Source organism: Labrus bergylta, chromosome 2, assembly GCF_963930695.1.
Source record: "Labrus bergylta chromosome 2, fLabBer1.1, whole genome shotgun sequence".
Lineage (NCBI taxonomy): Eukaryota > Metazoa > Chordata > Actinopteri > Labriformes > Labridae > Labrus > Labrus bergylta.
The window spans coordinates 33,984,699-34,010,391 of record NC_089196.1 but is presented as its reverse complement, the minus strand read 5'-3'; the positions used below and the strand labels follow the sequence as shown (position 1 = coordinate 34,010,391).

The 25,693-nt window shown below is 40.9% G+C and overlaps 4 protein-coding genes across 4 annotated transcripts in view; 3 read left to right on the top strand and 1 right to left on the bottom strand.

Annotated features, from left to right (window-relative positions):
* Positions 1 to 25,693, top strand: part of LOC136181104 (NLR family CARD domain-containing protein 3-like) — a 724,139-nt gene that overhangs the window by 108,922 nt on the left and 589,524 nt on the right. The gene's annotated exons all lie outside the window — the stretch shown is intronic.
* LOC136181112 (protein NLRC3-like) overlaps positions 1 to 25,693 on the bottom strand; it is a 693,514-nt gene that overhangs the window by 215,929 nt on the left and 451,892 nt on the right. The gene's annotated exons all lie outside the window — the stretch shown is intronic.
* The window catches only part of LOC136181190 (NLR family CARD domain-containing protein 3-like), a 92,936-nt gene that overhangs the window by 30,683 nt on the left and 36,560 nt on the right, over positions 1 to 25,693 (top strand). The gene's annotated exons all lie outside the window — the stretch shown is intronic.
* Positions 3,557 to 14,793, top strand: LOC136181147 (tripartite motif-containing protein 16-like). Its single transcript, XM_065961629.1, has 5 exons — positions 3,557 to 4,231; positions 4,338 to 4,511; positions 5,074 to 5,241; positions 5,362 to 5,408; positions 12,114 to 14,793. The coding sequence occupies exons 1-5, from the start codon at positions 3,723 to 3,725 to the stop codon at positions 12,689 to 12,691; spliced, it is 1,476 nt and encodes a 491-aa protein (XP_065817701.1). The 5' UTR covers positions 3,557 to 3,722; the 3' UTR covers positions 12,692 to 14,793.

Below are 25,693 nucleotides of genomic sequence, written 5' to 3'. Positions count from 1 at the left end.
TTTCGCTGCTGACATTTCCTGAGAATCTCCTCGGTGTTGGAGGAGAATTTCAGCAGGCTGTCGAAGATGGTACCCAGGTACTTATACTCCTCTACTAGTTCGACAGGATTCCCATGGATTGTGGTGATTGCTGATGCAGCCAGTTCCCTCTGCTTGTTGGAGAAGGTCACCACCATGTCTTTGGTCTTGCTCACGTTCAGTTCGAGGCAGGAGCTGTCACACCACTCCACAAACTCCTGAAGAACTGGTCCATGGTGCTGAGAGGGGCCTGACAGCAGAGACAGGAGAACTGTGTCGTCCGCGTACTTCACCAGGTGACAGTTTGGCTGTGTGGTTCTGCAGTCATCGGTGTAGAGGATGAAGAGCAGAGGTGAGAGCACGCAGCCCTGAGGGGAGCCAGTTGAGGTGTGTTGGAGGTTGGAGAAGGTGTTGTTGACCAGAACTCTCTGTGATCTGTTGGTCAGAAAGTCCAATATCCACAGGATAAGCTGGTCGTTCAGATGGAAGCAAGTTGAAAGTTTGTCAGCCAGGATGTGAGGCTGCAGGGTGTTGAATGCAGAGAAGAAGTCTGCAAACAGGAGTCTGGCTGAGGTGTTGGGGTGCTTTAGGTTTTTGTGAACAGTGTCTATTATGAATGTTTTTGCATCATCGACACCTCTGCCTGCATGATAAGCAAATTGTAGCGGGTCCATCTGGGAGTCGGTTTCTCTGATGATGTGTTGTTTTATGATCCTCTCCATGGCCTTCATCACCAGAGACGTGAGGGACACAGGCCTGAGCTCATTCAGTGATTTGGCGGGGCTTTTCTTGGGGATGGGAATAACTGTGGAGTGTTTCCACAGCTGGGGGACTGTGCTGCTGTCCATAGAGCTCTGGAACTGGGTCTGAAACACGCCCCCTAGCTGCTCGGCACAGTGCTTCAGGATGCGGCCACTGATGTTGTCTGGACCAGGTGAGCTGCTCTCACCACATCCTCTCTGCTGAAGGTGAGTGTAGAGTCACTGGGCTTGAGCATGGACACTGTTTCTTCCAGCTGTGTGGGGTTGTCCTTCTCGAATCTGGTGTAGAATGAGTTGAGATCGTTGGGGAGAGAAGAAGAGCTGCTGCCTGCAACCTCGATGGTTTTGATGTTGGTAGCAGCAGTGTTCACAGCAGCCATGTTTTTGAGGCCCTGCCAAGCTGTGAGGAGGTTTCCCTGTGTGAATTTTTCCTCCACTTTGTTCTTGTACTTGAGCTTGGCAGTTTTTATAGTTGTAGTGTAAGAATGCTTTCGTTGGTCCACTGCTCGATGTTCTTAACAACTTTCTCAACCCTCTTTATGACAGGAGTGCATTCTGGAGCAAGCAGGACGGCATGGTGGTCAGCAGAGCCAAGAGGGGGGAGAGCAACAGATCTGTATGCGTTAGGAGCTGAACCATAGCATTTATCCAGTGTCTTCCTCAGGCGGGTGCTGCATGTAATGTACTGCTGGTAGCCTTTTAGTGCATTTTCAGGAGAGCAATGGTTGAAATCGCCCAAGATGAATTTGGGAGAGTCCGGTGATATGAGTTCCAGTTTATTTAATAAGTTTGTGATGTGTTCAGTGGCTGTGGCTGCGTTAGCTCTGGGGTGGATGTAAACCAGGATGAGAAAAAGCTGAGGAAATTCTCTGGGGAGATAGAAAGTGTGAAGGGAGACAGCCAGAAGCTCAATGTCCGAGGTGCACAGTTCAGCCTTCAGTTATCGGGCTCCTCTCCTCTGGAATCATCTTCCAGCCGGGGTCTGGAAGGCAGACACACTCGGTATTTTTAAGAATAGAATTAAAGCTTTCCTTTTTGATAAATCTTATAGTTAGGGCTGACACAGGTGTAGACCAGCTCCAAGTTATGCTGCTAGGCTTAGACTACCGGGGGAACTGGCACCTTGAGCTCCTATCTCCCTCCCTTCCTCTCTCTCTCTCTCTCTCTCTCTCTGTGAGATCATATTACTGCATGTTGCTATCTGTAAATCTCAGTAACAAACCACAGCATCTTTCTGAGCTGTGTTTATGTTTGAGTCGTCTTCTGTTAACTTTAAACTGGAACAATCTGATTAAAATGATCTTTGTTTGTTTGTTTGTATCAGGATGATGAGACAGAGACCAGACTCTCCTGGACCCAGCTATGTGTCCATGAAGAGTGACCGGTCTATGGGTTGCCTTGTTGAGTTTAAAGATAGACGTCCTGCTGATGGAAGGTCAGAATTAAAAATCAAGTTAATGTTATGTCTCTGTTGTTTAAAGACTCATATCTTGGCTCAGAGTTTCATTATATATATCTCGTTGTATTCTTGTGTAATATGTCCTGTCACAGAGTTCAACAGGAGAGCTCCAACGTTCACAGAGATCAACCAGACCAGCAGAATCCAACAGACCTGGACTCCATCTTTATGGTGTGTTCAACACACTGTTAATTAATACACTACCATTACAATAATTTAATGCTAAGTTATTGTTCTGTTTAGACCAGCTGACCTTCAGACTGACAGATGAATCACATGTTGAGTTCTACCAGTTTATATTAAATATCCAGTGTCTCCTTCTGTTCCAGCTGCTGGAGGAGAACATCATCACCTTTGTGAAGAACGAGCTGAAGAGAGTCCACAGGGTTCTGAGTCCAGATTACCCAGAATGCTTAGAGAGTCAGAGTGAGGATGAAGAGCAGGGGAGAAGCTGTAAAGAGGCATTTTTGAAGATCACTCTCCACTTCCTGAGGAGAATGAAGCAGGAGGAGCTGGCTGACTGTCTGCAGAGCAGTAAGAACATTTTAACAGATTTAGTATTTTAGAAAAAGGACAAAGAGGTTTAAAGTTCCAAACTCAGATAGTCATGTCATCTATATCAGAATCTGTTCATTGATTTCAGTTCTTTCTTTATTCAGGAACGTTTGGTGCAGTGTGCCAACAAAAACTCAAATCTAACCTGAAGGAGAAGTTCCAGTGTGTGTTTGAGGGGATTGCTAAAGCAGGAAACCCAACCCTTCTGAACCAGATCTACACAGAGCTCTACATCACAGAGGGAGGGACTGGAGAGGTCAATGATGAACACGAGGTCAGACAGATTGAAACAACATCCAGGAAACCAGACAGACCAGAAACAACCATCAGACAAGAAGACATCTTTAAAGTCTCACCTGGAAGAGATGAACCAATCAGAAGAGTGATGACAAAGGGAGTGGCTGGCATCGGGAAAACAGTCTTAACACAGAAGTTCACTCTGGACTGGGCTGAAGAGAAAGACAACCAGGACATACACTTCACATTTCCATTCACTTTCAGAGAGCTGAATGTGCTGAAAGAGAAAAAGTTCAGCTTGGTGGAACTTGTTCATCACTTCTTTCCTGAAACCAAAGAAGCAGGAATCTGCAGGTTTGAAGAGTTCCAGGTTGTGTTCATCTTTGACGGTCTGGATGAGTGTCGACTTCCTCTGGACTTTAAAAACAACGAGACCCTGACTGATGTCACAGAGTCCACCTCAGTGGATGTGCTGCTGACTAACCTCATCAGGGGGAAACTGCTTCCCTCTGCTCACCTCTGGATAACCACACGACGCAGCCTCAGTGTACTCAGGAGTGTTCACACAGATCTTTAAAGAGGAGAGCGGACTGTACCAGGACAAGGTGTTCTGCTTCATCCATCTGAGTGTTCAGGAGTTTCTGGCTGCTCTTCATGTCCATCTGACCTTCATCAACTCTGGAGACAATCTGATGTCAGAAGATCAAACAACATTCAGGTGGTCTAAAGAATTCAGAATTCCAACACATTTATATCAGAGTGCTGTGGACCAGGCCTTACAGAGTCCTAATGGACACCTGGACTTGTTCCTCCGCTTCCTCCTCGGTCTTTCTTCAGAGACCAATCAGAATCTCACACGAGGTCTGCTGACACACACAGGAAGTGGCTCAAAGACCAATCAGAAAACAGTCAAGTACATCAAGGAGAAGATCAGTGAGGATCTGTCTGCAGAGAAAAGCATCAATCTGTTCCACTGTCTGAATGAACTGAATGATCGTTCTCTAGTGGAGGAGATCCAACAGTCCCTGAGATCAGGACGTCTCTCCACAGATAAACTGTCTCCTGCTCAGTGGTCAGCTCTGGTCTTCATCTTACTGTCATCAGAAAAAGATCTGGACGTGTTTGACCTGAAGAAATACTTTGCTTCAGAGGAGGCTCTTCTGAGGCTGCTGCCTGTGATCAAAGCTTCAAACAAAGCTCTGTACGTGCTCACATAACTATCCAGTTCAAATGTAGTTCTCTTCATTCAGAAATAACAACTATAGTTTGTAATTGCTTTCATTTGTGTTCTTCTGAATCCTCTTCAGGCTGAGTGGTTGTAACCTCTCAGAGAGAAGCTGTGAAGCTCTGTCCTCAGTCCTCAGCTCCCAGTCCTCTAGTCTGAGAGAGCTGGACCTGAGCAACAACAACCTGCAGGATTCAGGAGTGAAGCTGCTGTCTACTGGATTAAAGAGTCCACTCTGTAGACTGGACACTCTCAGGTTAGTGTGCTGCTGATCCACATTATTCATCTAAGATCATGTTTTCTTGATGAATCATTTATTAAATGGGCCTTGGTGGTGGTTTAAAGTTTTACTGTATGTTTCCACATTAAAGCTGTAAAGCTCTGAGCTCGTTCTATAGCTCGCAGTCTTTTAGTCTGAGGAAGCTGGACTGGAATAAAGAAAGTTAAATATGAAGTTCTTTCCCCACCAACAAACAAACCATGGATAATGTTTGGAACATAAAGAACTAAAGAATCTTTATTTCAGATGAAACAGTTCAGAACTGTTTCTACATCACTGCTGATGTCAAAGCAGTCTGTGTGTTTATCTCACGCTCTGTCTTACCTTCACTATTTGTCACCAGAGTAAATATTGATTAGTATCAGATTATGAAGTCTATTCTGTTCAGCTGCATGGTTATGATGGGATGTTACTGGTAAAACAGAGAAGAATGGACCAATGGATGTTAAGCATATTGTGTGTGTGTATGTGTGTGCGTGTGTGCGTGTGTGCGTGTGTGCGTGTGTGCGTGTGTGCGTGTGTGTGTGTGTGTGTGTAGTCTGTCAGGCTGTCTGATCACAGAAGAAGGTTGTGCGTCTCTGGCCTCAGCTCTAAGCTCCTCCCCCCTGAGACATCTGGACCTGAGCTACAATCATCCAGGAGAACGAGGAGAGAAGCTGCTGTCTGCTGGACTGGAGGATCCACACTGCAGACTGGAGACACTGAGGTACAGACAGACACACAGAAGCTGTCTCACTGTTTCTGAATGATGAACTCTGCTTCTTGTCTGATGCTGGATTTAAATGAAGATGTATGAAATAGATTCTGATCTGGTTTCTTCCTCCAGGTTGGACCATAGTGGACTGCACAGACTGGATCCTGGTCCGAGGAAGTGTGAGTGTGTTTTCATTTCTCTTCATCAGAACACAGCAGCACATGTTGGAGTGTAGAAGAGTAAATGCTCTTGAACAATCAGACAGAGACTATGGCTTGTGAACAGAGGATTTGTTTATTTCTCTCTGAGAAGTTAATAACAATAACTTAGATTTATATAGCGCCTTTCATGAAACCCAAGGATGCTTTACAAAGTGTGTGTGTGTGTGTGGGGGGGGGGGGGGGGGGGCGTAATGGGAGACAACAAGAGAGGAATAGAAAAACACAAACAGAGAAGAGAAAGGATAGAAACACTAGACAAACAAATGAAGGAGAAAGGGAGTGGGTGATCAGCTGAGGGGAGTGTCATTTATCTCATTTATAAAAGAGTGCGTAAAATTCATACTAAAAATGTACGTGTGCCAAAAACCCGGAAATGGCGTGAGCATAAAATGATTCAGAGTTATAAAACCGTTCGTACGCACACCTGCACGCAATGTTCCCTTTATACAGTGGGTACGGAAAGTATTCAGACCCCTTTACATTTTTCACTCTTTGTTTCATTGCAGCCATTTGCTAAAATCAAAAAAGTTCATTTTATTTCTCATTAATGTACACTCAGCACCCCATCTTGACAGAAAAAAAAACAGAAATGTAGAAATTTTTGCAAATTTATTAAAAAAGAAAAACTGAAATATCACATGGTCATAAGTATTCAGACCCTTTGCTCAGTATTGAGTAGAAGCACCCTTTTGAGCTAGTACAGCCATGAGTCTTCTTGGGAATGATGCAACAAGTTTTTCACACCTGGATTTGGGGATCCTCTGCCATTGTTCCTTGCAGATCCTCTCCAGTTCTGTCAGGTTGGATGATGAACGTTGGTGGACAGCCATTTTCAGGTCTCTCCAGAGATGCTCAATTGGGTTTAGGTCAGGGCTCTGGCTGGGCCAGTCAAGAATGGTCACAGAGTTGTTCCGAAGCCACTCCACATTTTAGCTTTGTGCTTAGGGTCATTGTCTTGTTGGAAAGTGAACCTTCGGCCCAGTCTGAGGTCCTGAGCACTCTGGGAGGTTTTCTTCCAGGATATCTCTGTACTTGGCCGCATTCATCTTTCCTTCAATTGCAACCAGTCGTCCTGTCCCTGCAGCTGAAAAACACCCCCATAGCATGATGCTGCCACCACCATGTTTCACTGTTGGGATTGTATTGGGCAGGTGATGAGCAGTGCCTGGTTTTCTCCACACATACCACTTAGAATTAAAGCCAAAAAGTTCAATCTTGGTCTCATCAGACCAGAGAATCTTCTGTCTCATAGTCTGGGAATGTGTTTTTTGGTAAACTCTATGCAGGCTTTCATATGTCTTGCACTGAGGAGAGGCTTCTGTCAGGCAACTCTGCCATAAAGCCCCGACTGGTGGAGGGCTGCAGTGATAGTTGACTTTGTGGAACTTTCTCCCATCTCCCTACTGCATCTCTGGAGCTCAGCCACAGTGATCTTTGGGTTCTTCTTTACCTCTCTCACCAAGGCTCTTCTCCCACGATTGCTCTGTTTGGCTGGACGGCCAGGTCTAGGAAGAGTTCTGGTCGTCCCAAACTTCTTCCATTTAAGGATTATGGAGGCCACTGTGCTCTTAGGAACCTTGAGTGCTGCAGAAATTCTTTTGTAACCTTGGCCAGATCTGTGCCTTGCCACAATTCTGTCTCTGAGCTCCTTGGGCAGTTCCTTCGACCTCATGATTCTCATTTGCTCTGACATGCACTGTGAGCTGTAAGGTCTTATATAGACAGGTGTGTGCCTTTCCTAATCAAGGCCAATCAGTTTAATTAAACACAGCTGGACTCCAATGAAGGAGCAGAACCATCTCAAGGAGGATCAGAAGAAATGGACAGCATGTGAGTTAAATATTAATGTCACAGCAAAGGGTCTGAATACTTATGACCATGTGATATTTCAGTTTTTCTTTTTTAATAAATTTGCAAAAATTTCTACATTTCTGTTTTTTTTGTCAAGATGGGGTGCTGAGTGTACATTAATGAGAAATAAAATGAACTTTTTTGATTTTAGCAAATGGCTGCAATGAAACAAAGAGTGAAAAATGTAAAGGGGTCTGAATACTACTAAGCTAAATCACGATCCACCTGGAAATGTGCGCACGTAGATTAGTCCCATGTTCCGCCCTCTACACGCCCACATTCAACCATAAACGGTCAATGCAAAGCAGCTCGTGAATGAAAATGCATCCAAACGAGGGGGCAGATCAAAGGTTTCCAGCGTTGGATCACGAAAACTGAAGTTTAGACAAAGAAACGAAACTTTCTGACCCAGAAACAAAGGAACTTGTGAATGAAGTGAAGGATAAAATGGACATATCGGTAGTTGGCTGCAGCAGGAGGATCACGAACTGAAGAAAATTCAGAGAATGACACCACGTCGCTGCTGCATTCACGCTGTCCTATGTGCCAAAACATCCACCGTTCATCATTACGCACGAGTATATCTGCAATGTTTACATGTTTACAGGACCCACACTGATTTCTTCATATAGTGGCAGAGAGGACACGTCAGTCAGCATTCTCCCTCACTCTATCATATTATTAATCAAAGGTTTGATCAACCAACAAAAACTTTGAATTGTTGGCCACATATTTTCGTGGGCATCTCCGTCTGCACTGTGACTAATTCTGATCAAATATATGGCTTAATGATCGTGTCAGAGATGCCCCGATTTAATGTCCACACTTGAATTATTTACAGAATAAATACATGCAGCTGATGAAGATGTGCTGAGTATGGAGGAGGTGAAATGTGTGAAGCCATCGCCATGTCTCTGTGCACTCTTTATTAAAACTAAAAATCACAATTGATGATAAATGCAAGATATTGAAATATATGAATGAAAACTGGAGGCTCTATGGTCTTTGTGTTAGTCTAATGTTTAACTCTACATCAGTGATTACATTAGTGTATAAGTCCGGTCCTCTGAGGTCCGTCCGGGATAATGAAGGCGAGACGGCGCTGATGCAATATGTATGTGGCAGACTTTTATTTTTTATTTTTATTTTATGTTTATATATTGTCATAATGAAAGTTACTTATTGGAAACGGCTCACTACATGCGCGATTATAGCCTAAATAAAACCATCGGTTTGAATGATTGTGATGACGTGGATCTGTCAGTAAAGTTTGATATTTAGTGAAATAGGTTTGCTTTGTTGTTAAGGGAGCGAGCATTCTGCAGCATAAATGAGGCGGTGGTGTATTCTGAAGCAGAGGGGGAGAGAGGAGTGGTTCTGTCAACACACACAACAACAGGTATCAGGTTTCTGCTGTGCACGTGTGATTTGTTGTGATGATGGCGCCGGTCAGACACTACAGTGGGGATAGCATGGTCAGTGTAAACTAACTTGCATCGGGCAGCTCTATGCACGTAGTGAGGACGGCGCAGGAGTCCCAAAGATTTAATGGAAGCAAGGTTGTCCGGAGAGAAGTGGCAGGCGAGATTCTGGAGTTGCAGAGCGGAGTATGTTAGTAGTACCATGTCCACAGCAGGGAGAGCAGCTGCTAGCCGCAGGCTGAAAGCCGCAAGCTACCGGGCGCCAGCCGGGGTCAGGAAAACCGCAGGAATGAGAGCCAAACCAGGATAAGGAAAGGACCAATTTTGTGGCAGACGGGGGACCCGTCTGGACACAATCTGAGCAGGAGAGCAGCAGCCGGCAGTCTGGTTGTCAGGCAGGCCTCTTCACCAGCAGCCGAGCCAGAGTAGGGGGGAAGCGGCAGCCAGCGGTAGCCAACAGGTGGCGCAGGGCGACGGGTCCAAGCCAGGTAGGGAGCCGACGTGGCCGACGAAGAAGGACGGTCCACCAATAAGGCAGGCGAGGGTCCAGTGATCACAGACTGGTGAGGATATCCTGATAGCTGTGCGAGAAGCTAACAGCTGATCGCCGGCTAGCGCTAACAGCTGATCGGCATAGATGGTGAGTAGCTGTCAGTTTACACAAACTGAAAGCAGCAGCAAAGTCGATCTGTTTGCAGACTGTTAGTAGAGGATAAGTAGGAGGGAGAAGCATAGATAGCACAAAAGAAACGTCATTTTTGTCACGGATCGTGAAGCGGCGACATACACGCCAGCGTCCTCGCTCAACCAGAACTTTTATAACATCCCAATCATCCTTTTATGGGCAATCAACACACTGAGCAATTACAACATGTGTGCTATATGAAGACCATTTCCTAGAAGTTTCCTGGACAGACAACTGGTCTCTTAACAGGAAAGAGTGTGTGTGTGTGTGTGTGTGTGTGTGTGTGTGTGTGTGTGTGTGTGTGTGTGTGTGTCTTGTGTATCAGAACATGATCTTATGACTTGGCTAAATTCAGAGGTTAGATAACTATTGGTTTGTGCCTGCTGCTGTCCAGATTGTGTTTCTGTTATGATTAAACCTTTCAAACTACAACAGGATGAGGGCTGGAAGTAACACAAAGTGATGATAAAAGTGAGGGTGATGGAAACTCATGAGAGTTTAAATATGAAATAAAAAATGTAAACTGAAATAAAAGTGATAATCCAGTGAATAGAAAATCACCATTCATCACATCCAACAGAAATGTATATTTTACAACATGCAGTTTTTGTGACATTTCACATTTTGATGTTGGCTGCTGGCCGGCTGCTCGTAGTCGAGCTCGTGGAGCTCATCAACTTTAAAAACAGCAGAAATCATTTTTGATTTGACGTTCATTTTCATAAACATGTAAATATGCAGAGTCTCCAACATCAAGTTCTCTCCTCAAAAACATCCAGACGTGAATTCAGTGATGAAATAGAAACAGAATATCTTTAGAGACATAAGCTAGCTCTCCTCCTCGTCTTCTGGCTGTGCAGACAGTAAGGCACACAGCAAAGTCCACGATCACCATAGTACAGGCCAGCAGGAACATCCAACAACAATACACAAGTCAGCTGCAGGCCGCCAGGTGGCCAGGTGAGGTCGGGACGGTGTGGCCTACACCTTAGACAAGCAGAGAAAAACTCACAAGGACTGAGTTGTCATCTGTTTCTTCAGATTTTGATCTGTTCATCCAGTCAGTTAAATTTACATTAAAACAAAAACATGTATGTTGTAGAGCCTAGATTGATGGAAAAGAAATGGTCTCCATGACTTCAGAAACACAGTTTAAAAGTAGTTAGACAGGACAAAGGGACGTGGCACACTCCTGCTGCCATCACATTGTGTGTGACAGTGAAAGTGGAAATGAGGCTCCTGTTTGTGCTGAATGTGACCTCTGAGGACAGAACAGTTGGAGACAGCAGATGGTTAATAGATTCTTTGTGCTGCACTTTGATTAGTCAGACTTTATTCACTGCATGTGTTTGTTGATTTGGATCTCCATTCTTCCTGGCTGCCATGGTAACTCCATTTGAACTTGATTAGAAGTGGATTATTACATTTCAGTGCTGTCAAACATCATTCAGTGCTGAATATGAACTGTAAGTTTGATTGACTCTCAGTAAGTAGGGGTGTAACGGTACACAAACATTTCAGTTCAGTACAGTTCTCAGTTTTGAAGCTTTGGTTTGGTACATTTTCACTACAGTAAAGGGACCTGATGCAACGCTTTTTTTTCTTTATTAGGAACATTTATAATTTCCCTTTTATACATTGGACTAAGTGCAGCATCGACAGTTCAGACTTGTACACCTGCTCAGGTTACTTTTTAATAACATTTTAAATTAAACATTGTAAAAAAAAAAAAAACATAAAATAAACTCATTCTGCTTCCTTCAACCAAAAGAGTTTCCAATAAATAAAAGATATGAATGAAATAAAGTATTTTAGAATGAAATGAAGTCATTAATATAGCCTATATATAAAAATATTTATTTTTAATTACACTTCCACCTTTTAGTTTATGAAGGCAACACTTTTTTGAATGCTCTTTGAGCACATAATAAACCTAATCACATCTGGGACAGTGTAGTTTCAGAACTATTAATATTTCCCTCTGTCGATATAAGAACTTCAATGGCATTTTTTATGGCTTTGGCCCGTTTAGAATTACTAGCAAAAGGCTGTCTGTTTTTTCCTAGTTGCAGTGATGTTTACGTTCACGTGGTGCCTTTTCAAGTGCTTTAATAAGTTGGACGTGTTGCCTGTGACGTACCCGATGTCCTCTGAACAACAACGGCACACTACTCTCGTCTTGTCAACGTCTCTTTGTCCATTATTGTGGGAATGGGGAGGGAGGTGTTCATTCTATCATGCTGCAGGTTATTCTCCCACACAGACGCGTCTCCCCCTCCCCTTTTGCTCTTAGTTTGAGCGGGATCATCGCTGAAAATGAAAACAAAACTTAAGAGTAAGTCTGTAAAAAGAACTCCATCCCGGTTATATGCAACTGTCCAGACCAACAGGACTCGAGGAACTACTAATCTGCACAGTTTGCACAGTTTATGTTTGAACTTTTTTACAAGTTACTAACTAAAAGCTGTGTCCCATACCAGCAGCTGCAGCCTTCCTCCACCCTGAGGTGTGCTTCAGCTTTGCGGTCCGTGTGGGAACACAGATTAAATCACTTTTGTTCTTTGCGTACTCGGATCAGTCCTGTACTGAAACAGTCCGGTCCGAGTACGTGTACCTTTACACCCCTATCAGTAAGTGTCAGTAAAGTTGTTGATGAATGAACAGATGATAACCTGCAGCTGTGTTGTGTCTCGTTCTCTCCATCAGACGCCTGTGAGCTGGAACTGGACACAAACACAGTGAGCAGAAAACTGAAACTGTCTGACAACAACAGGAAGGTGTCACGTGTGGAGGAGCTTCAGTCATATCCTCATCAACCAGACAGATTTGATAACTTCTGGCCTCAGCTGCTGTGTAGGACTGGTCTGACTGGTCGCTGTTACTGGGAGGTCGAGTGGAGAGGAAAGGTTTATGTATCAGTGAGTTACAGAGGAATCAGAAGCAGAGGAGACAGGAATAAATGTTGGTTTGGATTTAATGATCAGTCCTGGAGTCTGATCTGCTCTGATAGAGGTTACTCTGTCTATCACAATAACATAAGAACAGAGATCTCCTCCTCCTCCTCCTCCTCCTCTTCCTCCTCCTCCTCCTCCTCCTCCTCTGTCTCTCACAGAGTAGCAGTGTATGTGGACTGTCCTGCTGGCTCTCTGTCCTTCTACAGAGTCTCCTCTGACACACTGATCCACCTCCACACCTTCAACACCACATTCACTGAACCTCTCTATCCTGGGTTTGGGTTCTGGTTTCCTGGTTCTTCAGTGTCTCTGTGTCGTCTGTCAGTCTGAGAAACACTGCTGACTGAAGATCAGCTGACTCTGTTCACTCTGTCCAGCTGGTCTGTTTCATGGTTGGGGGGTGTGATAATGGGGGGTGGGGGTGGTAATGGGGGTTAAATGTTCTACATTACAGAAAAACAATGGACCCCCTTCTTTAATGTCTGTATTGTTCTGATCTCACCAATAAAAAACAAGTGACAATTAAACAATTAAAGTCCTCCTCCTGCTGTCTTGATATTGGCAGCAGGAGGAGGAGTCATGGCTCCAGATCTGTTACAAATGGTAAACTTGTCTCTCAGGTGTCTTCCCACAGGCCCTGAAAACAGCAGTCATCAAGCCACTACTAGAAAAGAACAATCTAGACAATAATGAATAATTACAGGCCTATATCAAATCTTCCTCTGTTAGGTCAAATGATAGACAAAGCTGTGTTTCAGAAGTTAAATAACTTCTTGATATTGAACAACTGTTTGGATGTCTTCCAGTCAGGTTTTGGACCAAACCGCAGCACTGAGACAGCTCTGGTTAAAGTGTTTGATGACATCTGTTTAAACACAGACAGAACCTCAGTCTAAGTTCTTCTTGGGTAACACTTTATATGAAGGTCCTTGAAATAAGCTGTTATTACCATCAAATCTGCTGTATAAGACACACTTTAAACCCTCAGGCATCAGTTTAATTTACTACCCTCTTCAGTCATTGAGGACAAAAATGTTCACTTCCAAAAATCTGCTATAAAAATAGAACAGATTAATTTCTTTGTTCCTTCTTTCTGCATAAATCTCTTAAACAACTTCAGCCCTGCTCAAAACTACCAAACATTGAATCATTTTGAGGATTTTAACCCTTTAGATACCAATTGTATTACTTGATGTCACTGTTATTATTTATGAAAAAAAAAAAGAAGTTATTTTCCATTTAACAAATATTTGGTGGCTGGGGGATTTTTTTTAAATCAGTCTTGGATATGTCAAAGATTATACAAAATATTGACTTTAATGCATTATTAGTTTTGTGTAGCATCAGATTTAAAATGTACTACCCTCTTGAGTCATTAAGGACAAAAATGTTCACTTCCAAAAACTGTTATAAAAATAGTACAGATTAATTTTTTTTCTGCTTTTTTGGGTTAAATCTTTTGATCAACTTCAGTCCTGATCAAAACGATCAAATATTGAATAATAATTAGGATTTGTAACTCTTTAAATGACAGTTTGATTACATAATGATAATATTTTTTATGAAAAAAACACAAAAAACGAGTTATTTTCCATATAACAAATGTTTGGTGTCTGGGGGATTTTTTTAAATCAGTCTTTGTTTTGTTAAAATCTAAGGACAATCTGAAAATGAAAATATTAATATGCTTTTATTTACTTTGTTTTTAAAGGTTAATCAGCTTTATTATTACTTCTCAGGTTATCTCTGTTGTCAGCCTTTATTTAAAGTTTGTATTGAACACTGGAGAGCAGCACTGAGCAGGTCAGGAAATCAGGTAACCTTTGTGAGCCAGGTGTGTAAACCTGCTGAGTGGCTCTAACTGACAGACAGGAGTGTCAGCGGTGTGTGTGAGAGCAGGAGTGAGGTGAGAGGCTGAGACACTTTCAGGCTGAATTCAATGAAAGGAAGACAGCAGAGATACCTTTGGTAAGTGTGCTGTGTTCTTTGGTAATTATCTGTTCAGAATGTTTGAATGGTGACATGTATTTAATGTAGGCTGTTTATTTCATAGTGATGCACTCTGCATTCTGGTTTTATAGTGTAGTGTTCACAGGAAACAATTAAATTAGAAGGGTAAATAATAATTAATATTGAACACATTTAACTGGTTTGTTTAAATTGTAAACAAAAGATAAAGAACTGAATAGATACTAAAACTCAGATTCATTTAATGGTTATATTTACTTAAATTCTGATTTGTGTTGTTTGGTGTTAAAATGAGAAAAAGGAAGGTAAGGATGTTCAAAGATGCATGGTTAACATTGTATAAGTGGAAAACTGCTTCCCCAGATTACTTTACAATTATAATAGGAATGTATATGGGAAGAATTTTGTTCATAGATATTTTCCTTGCTTTTCAGAACCACACACAATAAACAGTTGTAACCTCACTGCATTAAAGTCTCCTCTTTGAACTCTTTTACTATCGTGGCCTAACCCAAACCAATGTGTTCAGTCTTTTAGAATGAGGGTCTGCTTGGAGGTGAAATATTGATAAATGAAAGCAGTTACTTTTATTGAAATAAGAAAAGTTTTAAGATTGATGACGAGTCAGGTTACCGTGGGAATTGGATAGCGCCAAGACCAATCGAAGAATCATTTTCCTCTTAGCTGAAAATGTATAAAAAGCAGTGAAGCAGCAAAAAGGAAGCCAAAGAGAGAAATGATAACAGAACAAATAAACACACCATTGAAGTGTTTTTTTTCCATATACCATTTAGTTACACACACTGAAGGCTATAATGCATCTCTATCGTTTCTTCTAACAAGATGTTGAGTAAATCCAGAATGCCAGATGACATCTACAGGTGTTGTCATTCAGTTTGTGATTTTCTTTATTTTGTATTCTGACTGCAGGATTCTTATTAAGGGTTACAGGTTTTCAGTGAAATCGACATCGACCTGACCTGACTGTGGTCGCTCTGCATCAGGATCTGCTGAACTCCTTTTCTTTACCAAAGACACTTTAGACACTCGACACAAAATAACACAAGTAGATGAAAGTCTTTCTCACTCTACATCAGTTTATTTATTACAAGGTTACACATGAGCTGTCTGAAGAACTTGTGCTACCCAACACAGAGGCCTCCAAGGAAACAGAGTGACAGAAAGAAGAGAAGATATCAGGAGAGAAGAAGGATCCTTACACTGTAACTGTTTCATATAAACCCTTTCAATTCAAACGTCATAGCTGCTCCCAACTTACTGGTTCATATGTCAGCAACAAAACATCAATGTCAAAAAAGTAGAGACAGATTTCTGTCAACAGAATTGTCTTATATCCCTTTATAACTGCACTTATACATCTGTTAGTCAATACATACTTATGAATACAGATTAGTGATGTTGTTAACTTGGATTCCTCTGGATCAGTTTTACCATTGCACAGGATTAACATTTCTCTCCAGTGTGGACTAACATGTGTCTGGTCAGATTTCCTCTTTGGGAAAAACCTGCAAACTGCAAACAGAGCAGCTGATCCTGTGTGATCTAACATGTGTGACTTCAGACCCCCCTTTTGTCTAAATTGTTTTACCACACTGAGAGCATCTAAGGGATTTCTCTCTGTGAATTGTCATGTGATATGTCAGACTGACCTTATGGGTAAATCTTTTCTCACAGTGACAGCAGCGATATTGTTTCTCTCCAGTGTGAATCATCATGTGTTTGGTCAGATTTCCCTTAAAACTAAACCTTTTACCACACTCAGAGCAGCTGAAGGGTTTCTCTCCTGTATGAAATAAAATGTGTTGGCTTTTTGTTGAAATGCTTTACTGCAAAAAGGTTAACTGAAGGGTTTCTCCCCTCTGTGAATTGCCATGTGACATGTCAGACTGACCTTATGGGTAAATACTTTCTCACATTGAGAGCAGCTGAAGGGTTTTTCTCCAGTGTGAATCATCATGTGTCTGGTCAAGATTCCTTTTGCGTTAAATCTTTTACCGCACTCTGAGCACCTACGTGGTCTCTTACCAGTCTTCAGTTCCTTATTTTTCAAGTTTAAAGTGAAAGTCTGCAGTCGTATTTCTTCCAGGGACTTGAGATTCTCCACCTCTTTGGAATCATAATAATCCTCCTTTAAAAGAACAGAATTTAAACATAGGTCAGGGTAGGCTATAGGGCTGTGCAAGTAAATTCAGTTGCATTGTTATCCCAATGAAAGGATTTGCAACAATCACATCGCTGTAGTCAGAATTTATTGCAAGACAATTGTATTTATGCAGATTTCAGCGGTTGCCCCTTATATTGCAGAGTTTAACCATCAAAGACAATATTCATAGACTTAATGAAAACATTCATACATCTTTATATTCAACAGAATTCATTTAAAAAATAAAAAGTACTTCTAAACAAACATGAATAAAATGGTAATAACTCTAATATTTCATATAAATAAATACAAATAACTAGTTTAACAGAACAAACAATATCAAACAGTGCAGGGAGTAGAAGTGGTCACAGATGGCCGAGGGATAGCAGGGGACAGGATTAACTTTATTGTCTCACAAAGTGAGAAATTTGTCTTCAGCTCTTCACCCGTGCTGCAGCAATAAAAAAAAAACATCAACATCATCCTTCACATCAAACATAAAACGATAACATTATTAAGTATATAAATACTTTGGGTTCTTAGCACGAGGCAGCCCGGGTCGCTACAGAGCAGCGCCACCGTTGGAAACCGGTTAATTGTTTTATGATTGCATCTGGAGAGAGAAGATGAGCATTTGTGAAACAATTGGAGTTTTATAATATAGAGTGAACACAAAATATTAATGAAAATATTTTACAAAATAGAAGAAACAAAGAAATGCATCCAAATAAAGTTAAGTACCTGTTCTCGGGCAAAGCCTCCTGTGAAGCATCTGACAACGACAGAAGAAATCGGCTCTTTGACTATTGTTGAGAAACAAAAAAAACAAAAGAAAAACAAAGACTGCTTAGTAAAAACAAGATCTGCACAACAAGAAGCTCATAGAAAGTGTAGAAAACAGCAAAATACAAAAGCAAATATTGATCATTTTATTGCAGATTTTGTGAGAACATTTTGGCAACCAAGGTGTCCAGAGGTTAAATAGAAAAGACTAATGCAATCAAATCAACTTTGTTACTAGTTTGTCACATATCCAAGACTCTAATCATCATTCAACTAATAACCTTGCATTTAAAGGGTTACAATTCAGAAAATAATTGAATGTTTTGAGCAAGTCGAAAGTTGTTTAACTTTAACTACACTGTAAAAAAAAAAAGATACACCATAATTACTCTATAAAATTGAGGCAACAGATTGCACGAAATATTATTAATTAAATCTAACTATGTTAAAAGTTGAGTTAATGTTACTCAAATCAGACCCTTAAGAATTACTTGTTTAAATTGAGTAGATTCAAATAAAGCACAAAAATAAATTAACCAAATTTAAACAAAAACATTAAGTAGATATCAATAAGAGAAATCTCTAAATTAGTTAAAGGTACTGATATAAATAATTAAATTCAATATATAAATAATATATAATTGAGTAATACTAATCTTTATATTCAATGCATTTTTTAATTTTCCTTAATAAAATTTATTAAAATGTAAATATAATAATTTCTTTGGCAATTACATACATATTCGCGTTATGACCTACATTTTAGTGTGAGATTAGAATTAGTCGATCAGAAAATACAGAATAAATATTACTTAAGTAAGATACAATGACATTTAATGCTTGACGAAAGTAACACTTTTTATCAGACTTTATTAAAGGTACAGCATTTCAAGCAGCCTTTAACATACAGAAGATGATGCCAACAAAAGATGTGCATCCAACAAAAACACACTCTACAGTTTCATATCTCCTCAGGTGATTACCAAGGTGAAGAAAATATTCTTTTTTAGAGGGATGTTGAGTTGAGCAAATTAAACATGTAAAACAGAAGATGACTCCTGGCCCTCAAGTTTCATCTTCTGGATGATATCTTGAAAGATGTGTGCGTAGGGCATTCAAAGTTTTAAAGGAGCATGGACAATCATGAACAAGACAAGGGACCGGATTTCCAATTTCAAATGTCCTGTGCTGTAGTCTATAAGTCAGAGATGATACTTTGTGGTGTATCCAAGAATTAAACGGTATTGGAATATATCTTTGCTGCCTCGTATCCGTTTATCAATGTTTTTCATTTTTGGCTGTAATCATTCTAACTGACTTTGTCAGGGAAGTGTACAGAGTTTGGAGTTCTTCATGCTTCTTCAACAGCATATGGAGCTCAGTGTAAATTCAGACAGGAAGACTGGTTATCTTCTTTCACTCATTCATTCATCCTTTCACTTCAACCTAAACCACTCCCCCTACTACGTCCTCTGTCTCCCTTCTCTGGTGATCAGCTGTTATGGGCGTTTTCTTCAAGTGATCAACCAATCAGATTTGGGCACAACCTCTCCCATCCAATCATTCTGCAGCAGCAAAAAGGCTAAAACAGCTCTCTCTCTTCCACAGCCCTTCTGTCTTTTCAGGCAACCGCTGTAAACACACACTTACCAATACGTTCATTCGGGCAGTGGTAGCAATAGCTTAGCTGCAGAGTCAGCTCAAAAAGGAGAAAGTCATCTCCACTCGTTCACGTTGTCAGCCTCTCGGGCTCGGCAGGTCACGCCGGTGCAGGAAGCAGCCTGATCACTAGGCTATCTGCAGTCTCTGGTCATCTCCAAGCTGTCTGTCACAGTGTCCGCGCTCGAATAATATCCCCGTCTCATCATCAGCGTCCCTCACGAATCACGATTGCAGACAGGTTGCAGTCTGTGTCAGGTTCAATTTACAGTGAAGCCACACAGCTTCTGGTCTCCGCTGCTCGGCAGCACAGGTGAGCAAACATCATCGCTGTTACCTGCCGTCTCAGGTAAATAAAAGGGGAAACTCCCCGATACCTTTATTTGTTTCGATAGAAAGGCTATCACTATGTTTGGCACTGACTAAGTAGGCTATTATTTATAATGAATCAGGGGAATTAGGATCAAAACATATTTATAGCCTTTATCAGCGTTTTGTTTATCTCATCACCGTGGTTAAATAATTTAACTGTTTTGCATAATTGGCTTCAATCACTGCCTGGCTCAGTGGCGCAAATCACCTGTCCCTGCCATGAGACACCGCTCAGGTGATCAGCTGCATACTCCGGGGAGTCAACCGGTTAACAAGCTGCAGCCGCGGAGCATAATTCTTCAGACATAGGTTATCCTTAACAGTTTGAGAAAGACTCCGTTATTTCATCTTACTTTTCACACTGTGTGTTCCGTTGTTCAGTCACATGATCCAGTAGGATATCATGTTTAATTCAAATCAGCTCTGGGCTGATCATTCAATCTGAATCTTTCAGTAATTTTCTCAGCGTCACGTTCACGCGTCGGGGATCGTGGCGTCCAATATCAATGCATCTTCTCTCTTTTACCCGATTTACAAGAATTATTTAAATCAACGGGGGGAATAGTCAACAAGTGGCGATAAAGCGGTAGAAATCAGCATACCAGGTCTGCTAAATAATAATAACATAAATCAGACCGATCAATTTCATGCTCCATTTCTTAAAGGTAGGCCTAGAGAGATTTATAACAACAAAAGTCCACTCTTCTTAATGTCTCATGAGGAAGGTTTTGAGTAATCCACATTTACTCGAGTACCAATAAATAAAGAACCTTAATTCAAAGCTCTTAAGTAAGTTACTTCTAATCATTGTACAACAGGCATAAATTGACTGTATCAGGAGTTTAAGACTTCACGTTCACTCAGGGTAGTTCTATGTATTTTCTTCATTTAACCAGGAAAACGTCAGCCAGTCATTCTAATAATAGTTATTTTCCAGCATGTATGGCTCATTATCTAATTCCTCGGCTGGTGTCTCGCTCTACAAATATGCTTTGCAATCTCTGTCCAACAGATGGTAGTCATACTAATGTTGCACAACTAATTGAACTGTTCCTGATATGAGGTTCGGCCATAATCACATTATGAAAGACCGAAATTATTTAAAAATTAATTAATCAAAAGTAATATGTTAGTTAACAAACAATATTCTTACTGGGCACGCTCACATGTTAACTTGATTGTCACTGAGTTTAAAATCACCACTCTGTTATAAAATGTTCTTCAAGTAGATAAGCTGAAGCCAGATCAAACTAAAAGCAGCGCTTGAGAATTCATGCAAACAAGATCATCACTTAGAAATAGACTATTTAAGTGATTAAATACCTGGAAACGTCAATGTAGGCTAAGAACTTAACAGACTGGAAGTGATTTGCTCATTTTAAACCATGTAACAGCCAGAATATCACTGTAATTCAAAAGTTTAGTTTTAATGACAGGACGTTGTTACTCTCTGACAGCCGTCTTGCAGGCATGTAAGACGGGAGAACACTCAAATTCAGCGAGTTGGTGCAGGGCAAGTCTTTATTTCTGCTAATGCATAAGCAAATTTAGCACCCGGAAACTGGCATGGTATCAAGCTGGGTATCGTCCACAACCTCACGATTCGATTTCGATTCTTTGGGTCAAGATTCGATATGGATCATTATGCTTGATTTCGATTCAACATTACACATAGGTGAGAGAAATACCGAGATAACTACTCACGGTACCTTCTTATATTCGTTAAATAATTAGGGCCTGAAGCACTGATCTGAAGCACGGACCCTCTTGAAACCCAAGGAATTATTATTTTCTTCTTCCTCCACTTTAAAGGTGATTTTGAGGCCCCGGGAGTGCGCTAAAACTCACCAAACTTTCCACGGTCATCGGGTCTCGTTATGTTTATATTTGTTTAAAACAAACTGGTTTAAAAAATTTAATTTATATTTGCATTACTCTAGAATAAAACATGAAAGTACAGTATGATCTAAAGTGCAAAATGTGCCTGACTTGAATTCACAGTGCCCCTGTGGAGGGGGGTGGCGTTACATTCAAAATTCACAGTGCCCCCAAATGGAGAGGGCTGTCATTACAATGAAAAAAAAAACTGCAATGCATTGATGAATCAAATTCTTAACCAGCTCTACATGGTATGGTGACGTTAATATTGTAGGTTAAAGTGCCATGTGGATTTCCCACTAGGTTGTCGATGCTAACCAGGTATCTAGGATTTCTGCTAACTGCTTAATGCCCCTCAACCTGTACCAGCAACTGTACGTCCAACAGCATCACAGTTTTAATAAGAGTGGCAAGTGAAAACTGTAGGTGACGGTTCTATCAAGTCAAATCACTATGCTGTAGATAGGATCAGAAACCGATGATCAATCAAAGTACAGTTTCATTTAGGAGCTACGATTTCAATTCCAGCAGTTGTTGCAACAGTTACATAAAGTTTCAATGCTAAGCCGATCATCCTATTTTCTCAGGGATGTAGACATCCCTAGGTTTTGGGGGGGAACTTCACTTCCAGATAGTCAGGGCAGACTACAATCTAAGCATTTAATGCAAAGCGGATATTTGAAACATGACCAGATAAGTCTTCCGTAAAATGTAATTCTGCCGTCAGTGAATTCCTTCACGGTTACCGTATGGCCTGCTTATTGTACCCCGGCATTCATTCCAGGTAAATAACACCCAGTGATGAACTCAGCTTCGGTCATGAGTCGGTATAAGACCAATTCATTTATATGCTTTTAAACATCATCCAACTTGATCATACATACGGGCAAGTGTCAAGGTTGAGACTTACAGTTTAATGCAGCTTGTACTACATCATTGCTTCATCTCCAATGTGGTTACATTAATGTGCACGATCATCGTGTATGGCTGTAAGATTTTGCAGCAATTGCTTTCATGCATGTCCCATGGTAAGTGCTTTGGAAAATAATTTTCTGTCCTATGCTGTCTTGATCAGGAAATCCTTGTCAGCGGGCACGCATCAGTTGATTTATCCACAAAGGTCAATCAGAGCCATGTCATGCTGGCCACATGCCGGCTCAAACGGCCCCCAGACAGGCCAAGACACATGACCACAACTTAAGTCATGACGGGCCTCGTCAGGTCACGGATCCTAGACAAGCCGAGGCATATGACATCATTCAGGGCATTCATTTAGTATAGGCGCTGCACAACGGCAGTGGGTCAAGGCATCACGTCCTCTTCTCTCAACAACTCGGGCGATGGTCTACCCTGCCTCAAGTCCTTTATTTTCCAGATATCAGTACGAGTTTGGGAAACCAAAGATCCCTTAAACCTTAACTGCAGATAGTGTCCATGTTTGATGACCAGTCCAGCCTGTCGTCCAACTGCAGCCCCAGGTACCCGTAGGTCTTGACCACCTCCACGTTGACCCCCCCGATGGAAACAGGTTGTAGATGTGGCTTGTTCCTTTGGAAGTCCACCACCATCTCCTTGGTCTTGGAGGTGTTCAGCTGCCGATGGTTCGACCTGCACCACGTCACAAAGTCCCCTACCAGGCTCCTGTACTCCTCCTCCTGTCCATCCCTGACACAACCAACCATCACAGTGTCATCCGAGTATTTCTGCATGTGGCAGAGCTCGGAGTTATACTGGAAGTCAGAGGTATACAGGGTGAACAAGACAGGAGAGAGCACGGTCCCCTGTGGTGCTCCGATGCTGCTGACCACAGTGTCAGATGTGCAGTGTATTAAGATTGCTGTACTGTCATATTCTGCAAAGCACTTTGTGCATCTGTCTTGAAAAGTGCCCTACAATTAAAGTATTATTATTATATTATTATAGATATCTCAGGATTCATTTCCATTCCCGCTTAGAACAAAATGACTTTGAGTGTATCTGAGATTAAAGGGGGTGCAGCTACAGTGATCGGCAACAGCAAAGGAAAAGTAGTGTAGGTGTTATGAGTCCATCATGTGGTCCCAGCTGAACAGACAGGTCATGAGCACCTGTCATGACCATCCCATCATGGATGTAGTGAACACGATCTGAGTCACTGTTGTCATTTGTAAGTTTTGATTACTTTTAAAAAAAAATGTTATTAATGTTTTAACTCGTTTTTTTTTGCGTCCATTCAATTGAGGGTGCAGACGTTTAAAATGAGGGTGCAAAAGTTTGCATTGCACCTTTATTTTAAATGTATGAACCGGGCCTGCTCATATCGTATCATACCATGTCATGGCGTGGATTTTAAGGACATTTGGAGCGGTCTCTAATTATTTTCAATAAAACAGTAGGGAACACATGTTGTATTTAGCATCACTAAAAAGTCTCAAAGAAGAAACAAGTGAAACAATAAACTGGTCGGCCATTTTTGAACGATGAGAAAACAGGCAAGTCATGTTTTTATGTCTCTTTACATTTTTATTTTCCACTTCCCCCCTCCTTCATCAAAGTATTAACACATGCACATTTAATCATTCTGTTTACTGAACACTCCTAAACACAACCACTAGAGGGCAGCTCGATCTCTTCAATAACATCAGCAGCTCTTTCTGTTTGCATGCAGTCTGATGTATGCAGAGTATGTTTGTGTTGTTGAGCATATGCACAGGCACAAAGTATTTACTCTGAACTCTTTGGCACTGATCATATCTTTACTGTTCATTATGAGTCCGGGATCTGACTTTAATTACACCCAGTGAATAATGTATCTCTTTAAAAACCAAGAAAACCACAAAGTAATCTTTAAAAGTTTGATTCAGCCCCCTGGAGAAATAGAAGTTCACGATGTGTTTGTGTGCTTCTTTTTTTTAATTCCTCCTTCTGTGTCCTCTCATACTCCGACATCAGACATATATGCATGTGATCCACTTGACAACCTTTGTGTATTCGTCTGCTGCTGCCAGACTGTGTGTGTGTGTGTGTGTGTGTGTGTGTGTGTGTGTGTGTGTGTGTGTGTGTGTGTCTCCTGAAGATACTGAGACATCGGCGATCATCACAAAGCCTCGACCTGATCTCACCTTTAGCATAGAGACAAACTTCGGTCAGAGGAGTTCAAGCTGCCTCTCAGCAGTGTGATGTAACTTTAAGGCGTTAAATTTAAATCTCTCTAATCATTTTTCTTTGTGCGTATTCGCTGTGAAGATTGTACTCAAAAATAAAATGATGGATAAGGAAAGAGATGTCAGTGCATGAAAAGCGGTTTGACAGATGAAATACGATCAGAACATGATGATGATTAGAAGCAGCTTGAAACTAAACTAATCTGTTACTTATGCTCTAAGTTGTCATGAAATGTAAAGCATAGATTTTTAAAAAGTCTTTTGAAGAGCAGAGAAAAAGAAACAGAAAGGTCCTCTGGAGTTGCCTCACATAAAGAAAGTGTCAATTTAAGAAAAAGAGACAAGACACAGAGTTTTCACAGTCTTACATTTCTGTTCCAGCTGTGAAATGTGTCCTCTAAACCAAACACAGCCTCAGCCATAAAAACAGAACTTGTAATAACAAAGAACAATATTCAAATCACTCAAAAATGATGCAATTATTTCAACTGAAGATCAACTTTTGACCAAGACAGCAGCGTGTGCAAAAAGCAAGGCCACCGTCCATATTTGATGAACCATAAAACTTCAAATAAAAGCCCATCCCAATTTAAGGTCTTGTTCCCGTTACTAGCCTTGTGTTGCTGCACATTTTGACAGATGAAGGCAGGTCTCAGTTAGAGATATGCAGGGTGGAGAGACACACAGTACACTTGAATATTCTTTCTGGCTGTACAAATTGTTAGAAAGTGGAATTGGAGGAAAAACCTACGACATCAGAAAATCAAAAAATGTTGAAATTTTTTTAGAAAAGGTATAGATAGTTTACTTGCGAGTAGCAGAAAACTTAAAAGACAAATTTAGAGTTTTTTGTACTTAACTTCTTCCACTTTATACTTCTAATCCATCCCTACACTTTTTTTTGGTGGGGGGGTTCTGGTAGTTCTTATTAAACTTCCAAGCTGATTAAAAACTGTCTGATTATGTGATGGGCTGAAAAGTTTTTTTAAATATTAGGTCAGAGAGTAATGTAGTTTAATTTCACTTCTCCTTTCATGTATTTATTGTTAATGCTTCTCCGCTGCCCCCCAGTGGCTCTATGAGGAAGTGACCAAACTATAGAAATACTGTATTTGCCAAGTTAATCAATGACATAAAAATAGAACAGGTTCAAAAGTATTGTTTTATTACACAAAATGTTAAACACGGTAGAATTATGATTAAAAAATGCTTATAAAAATCAACATTGATATGAAATATCAACTTTAAATCTTCTAAAACTAGGAAAAAAACATTTTTATATATTCTTGAATAAAACAAGAAGATGAGAAAACAAATATTTCTGTCTTGAAATTTTAAAGAAAATTGTAATTTCACGTAAATATT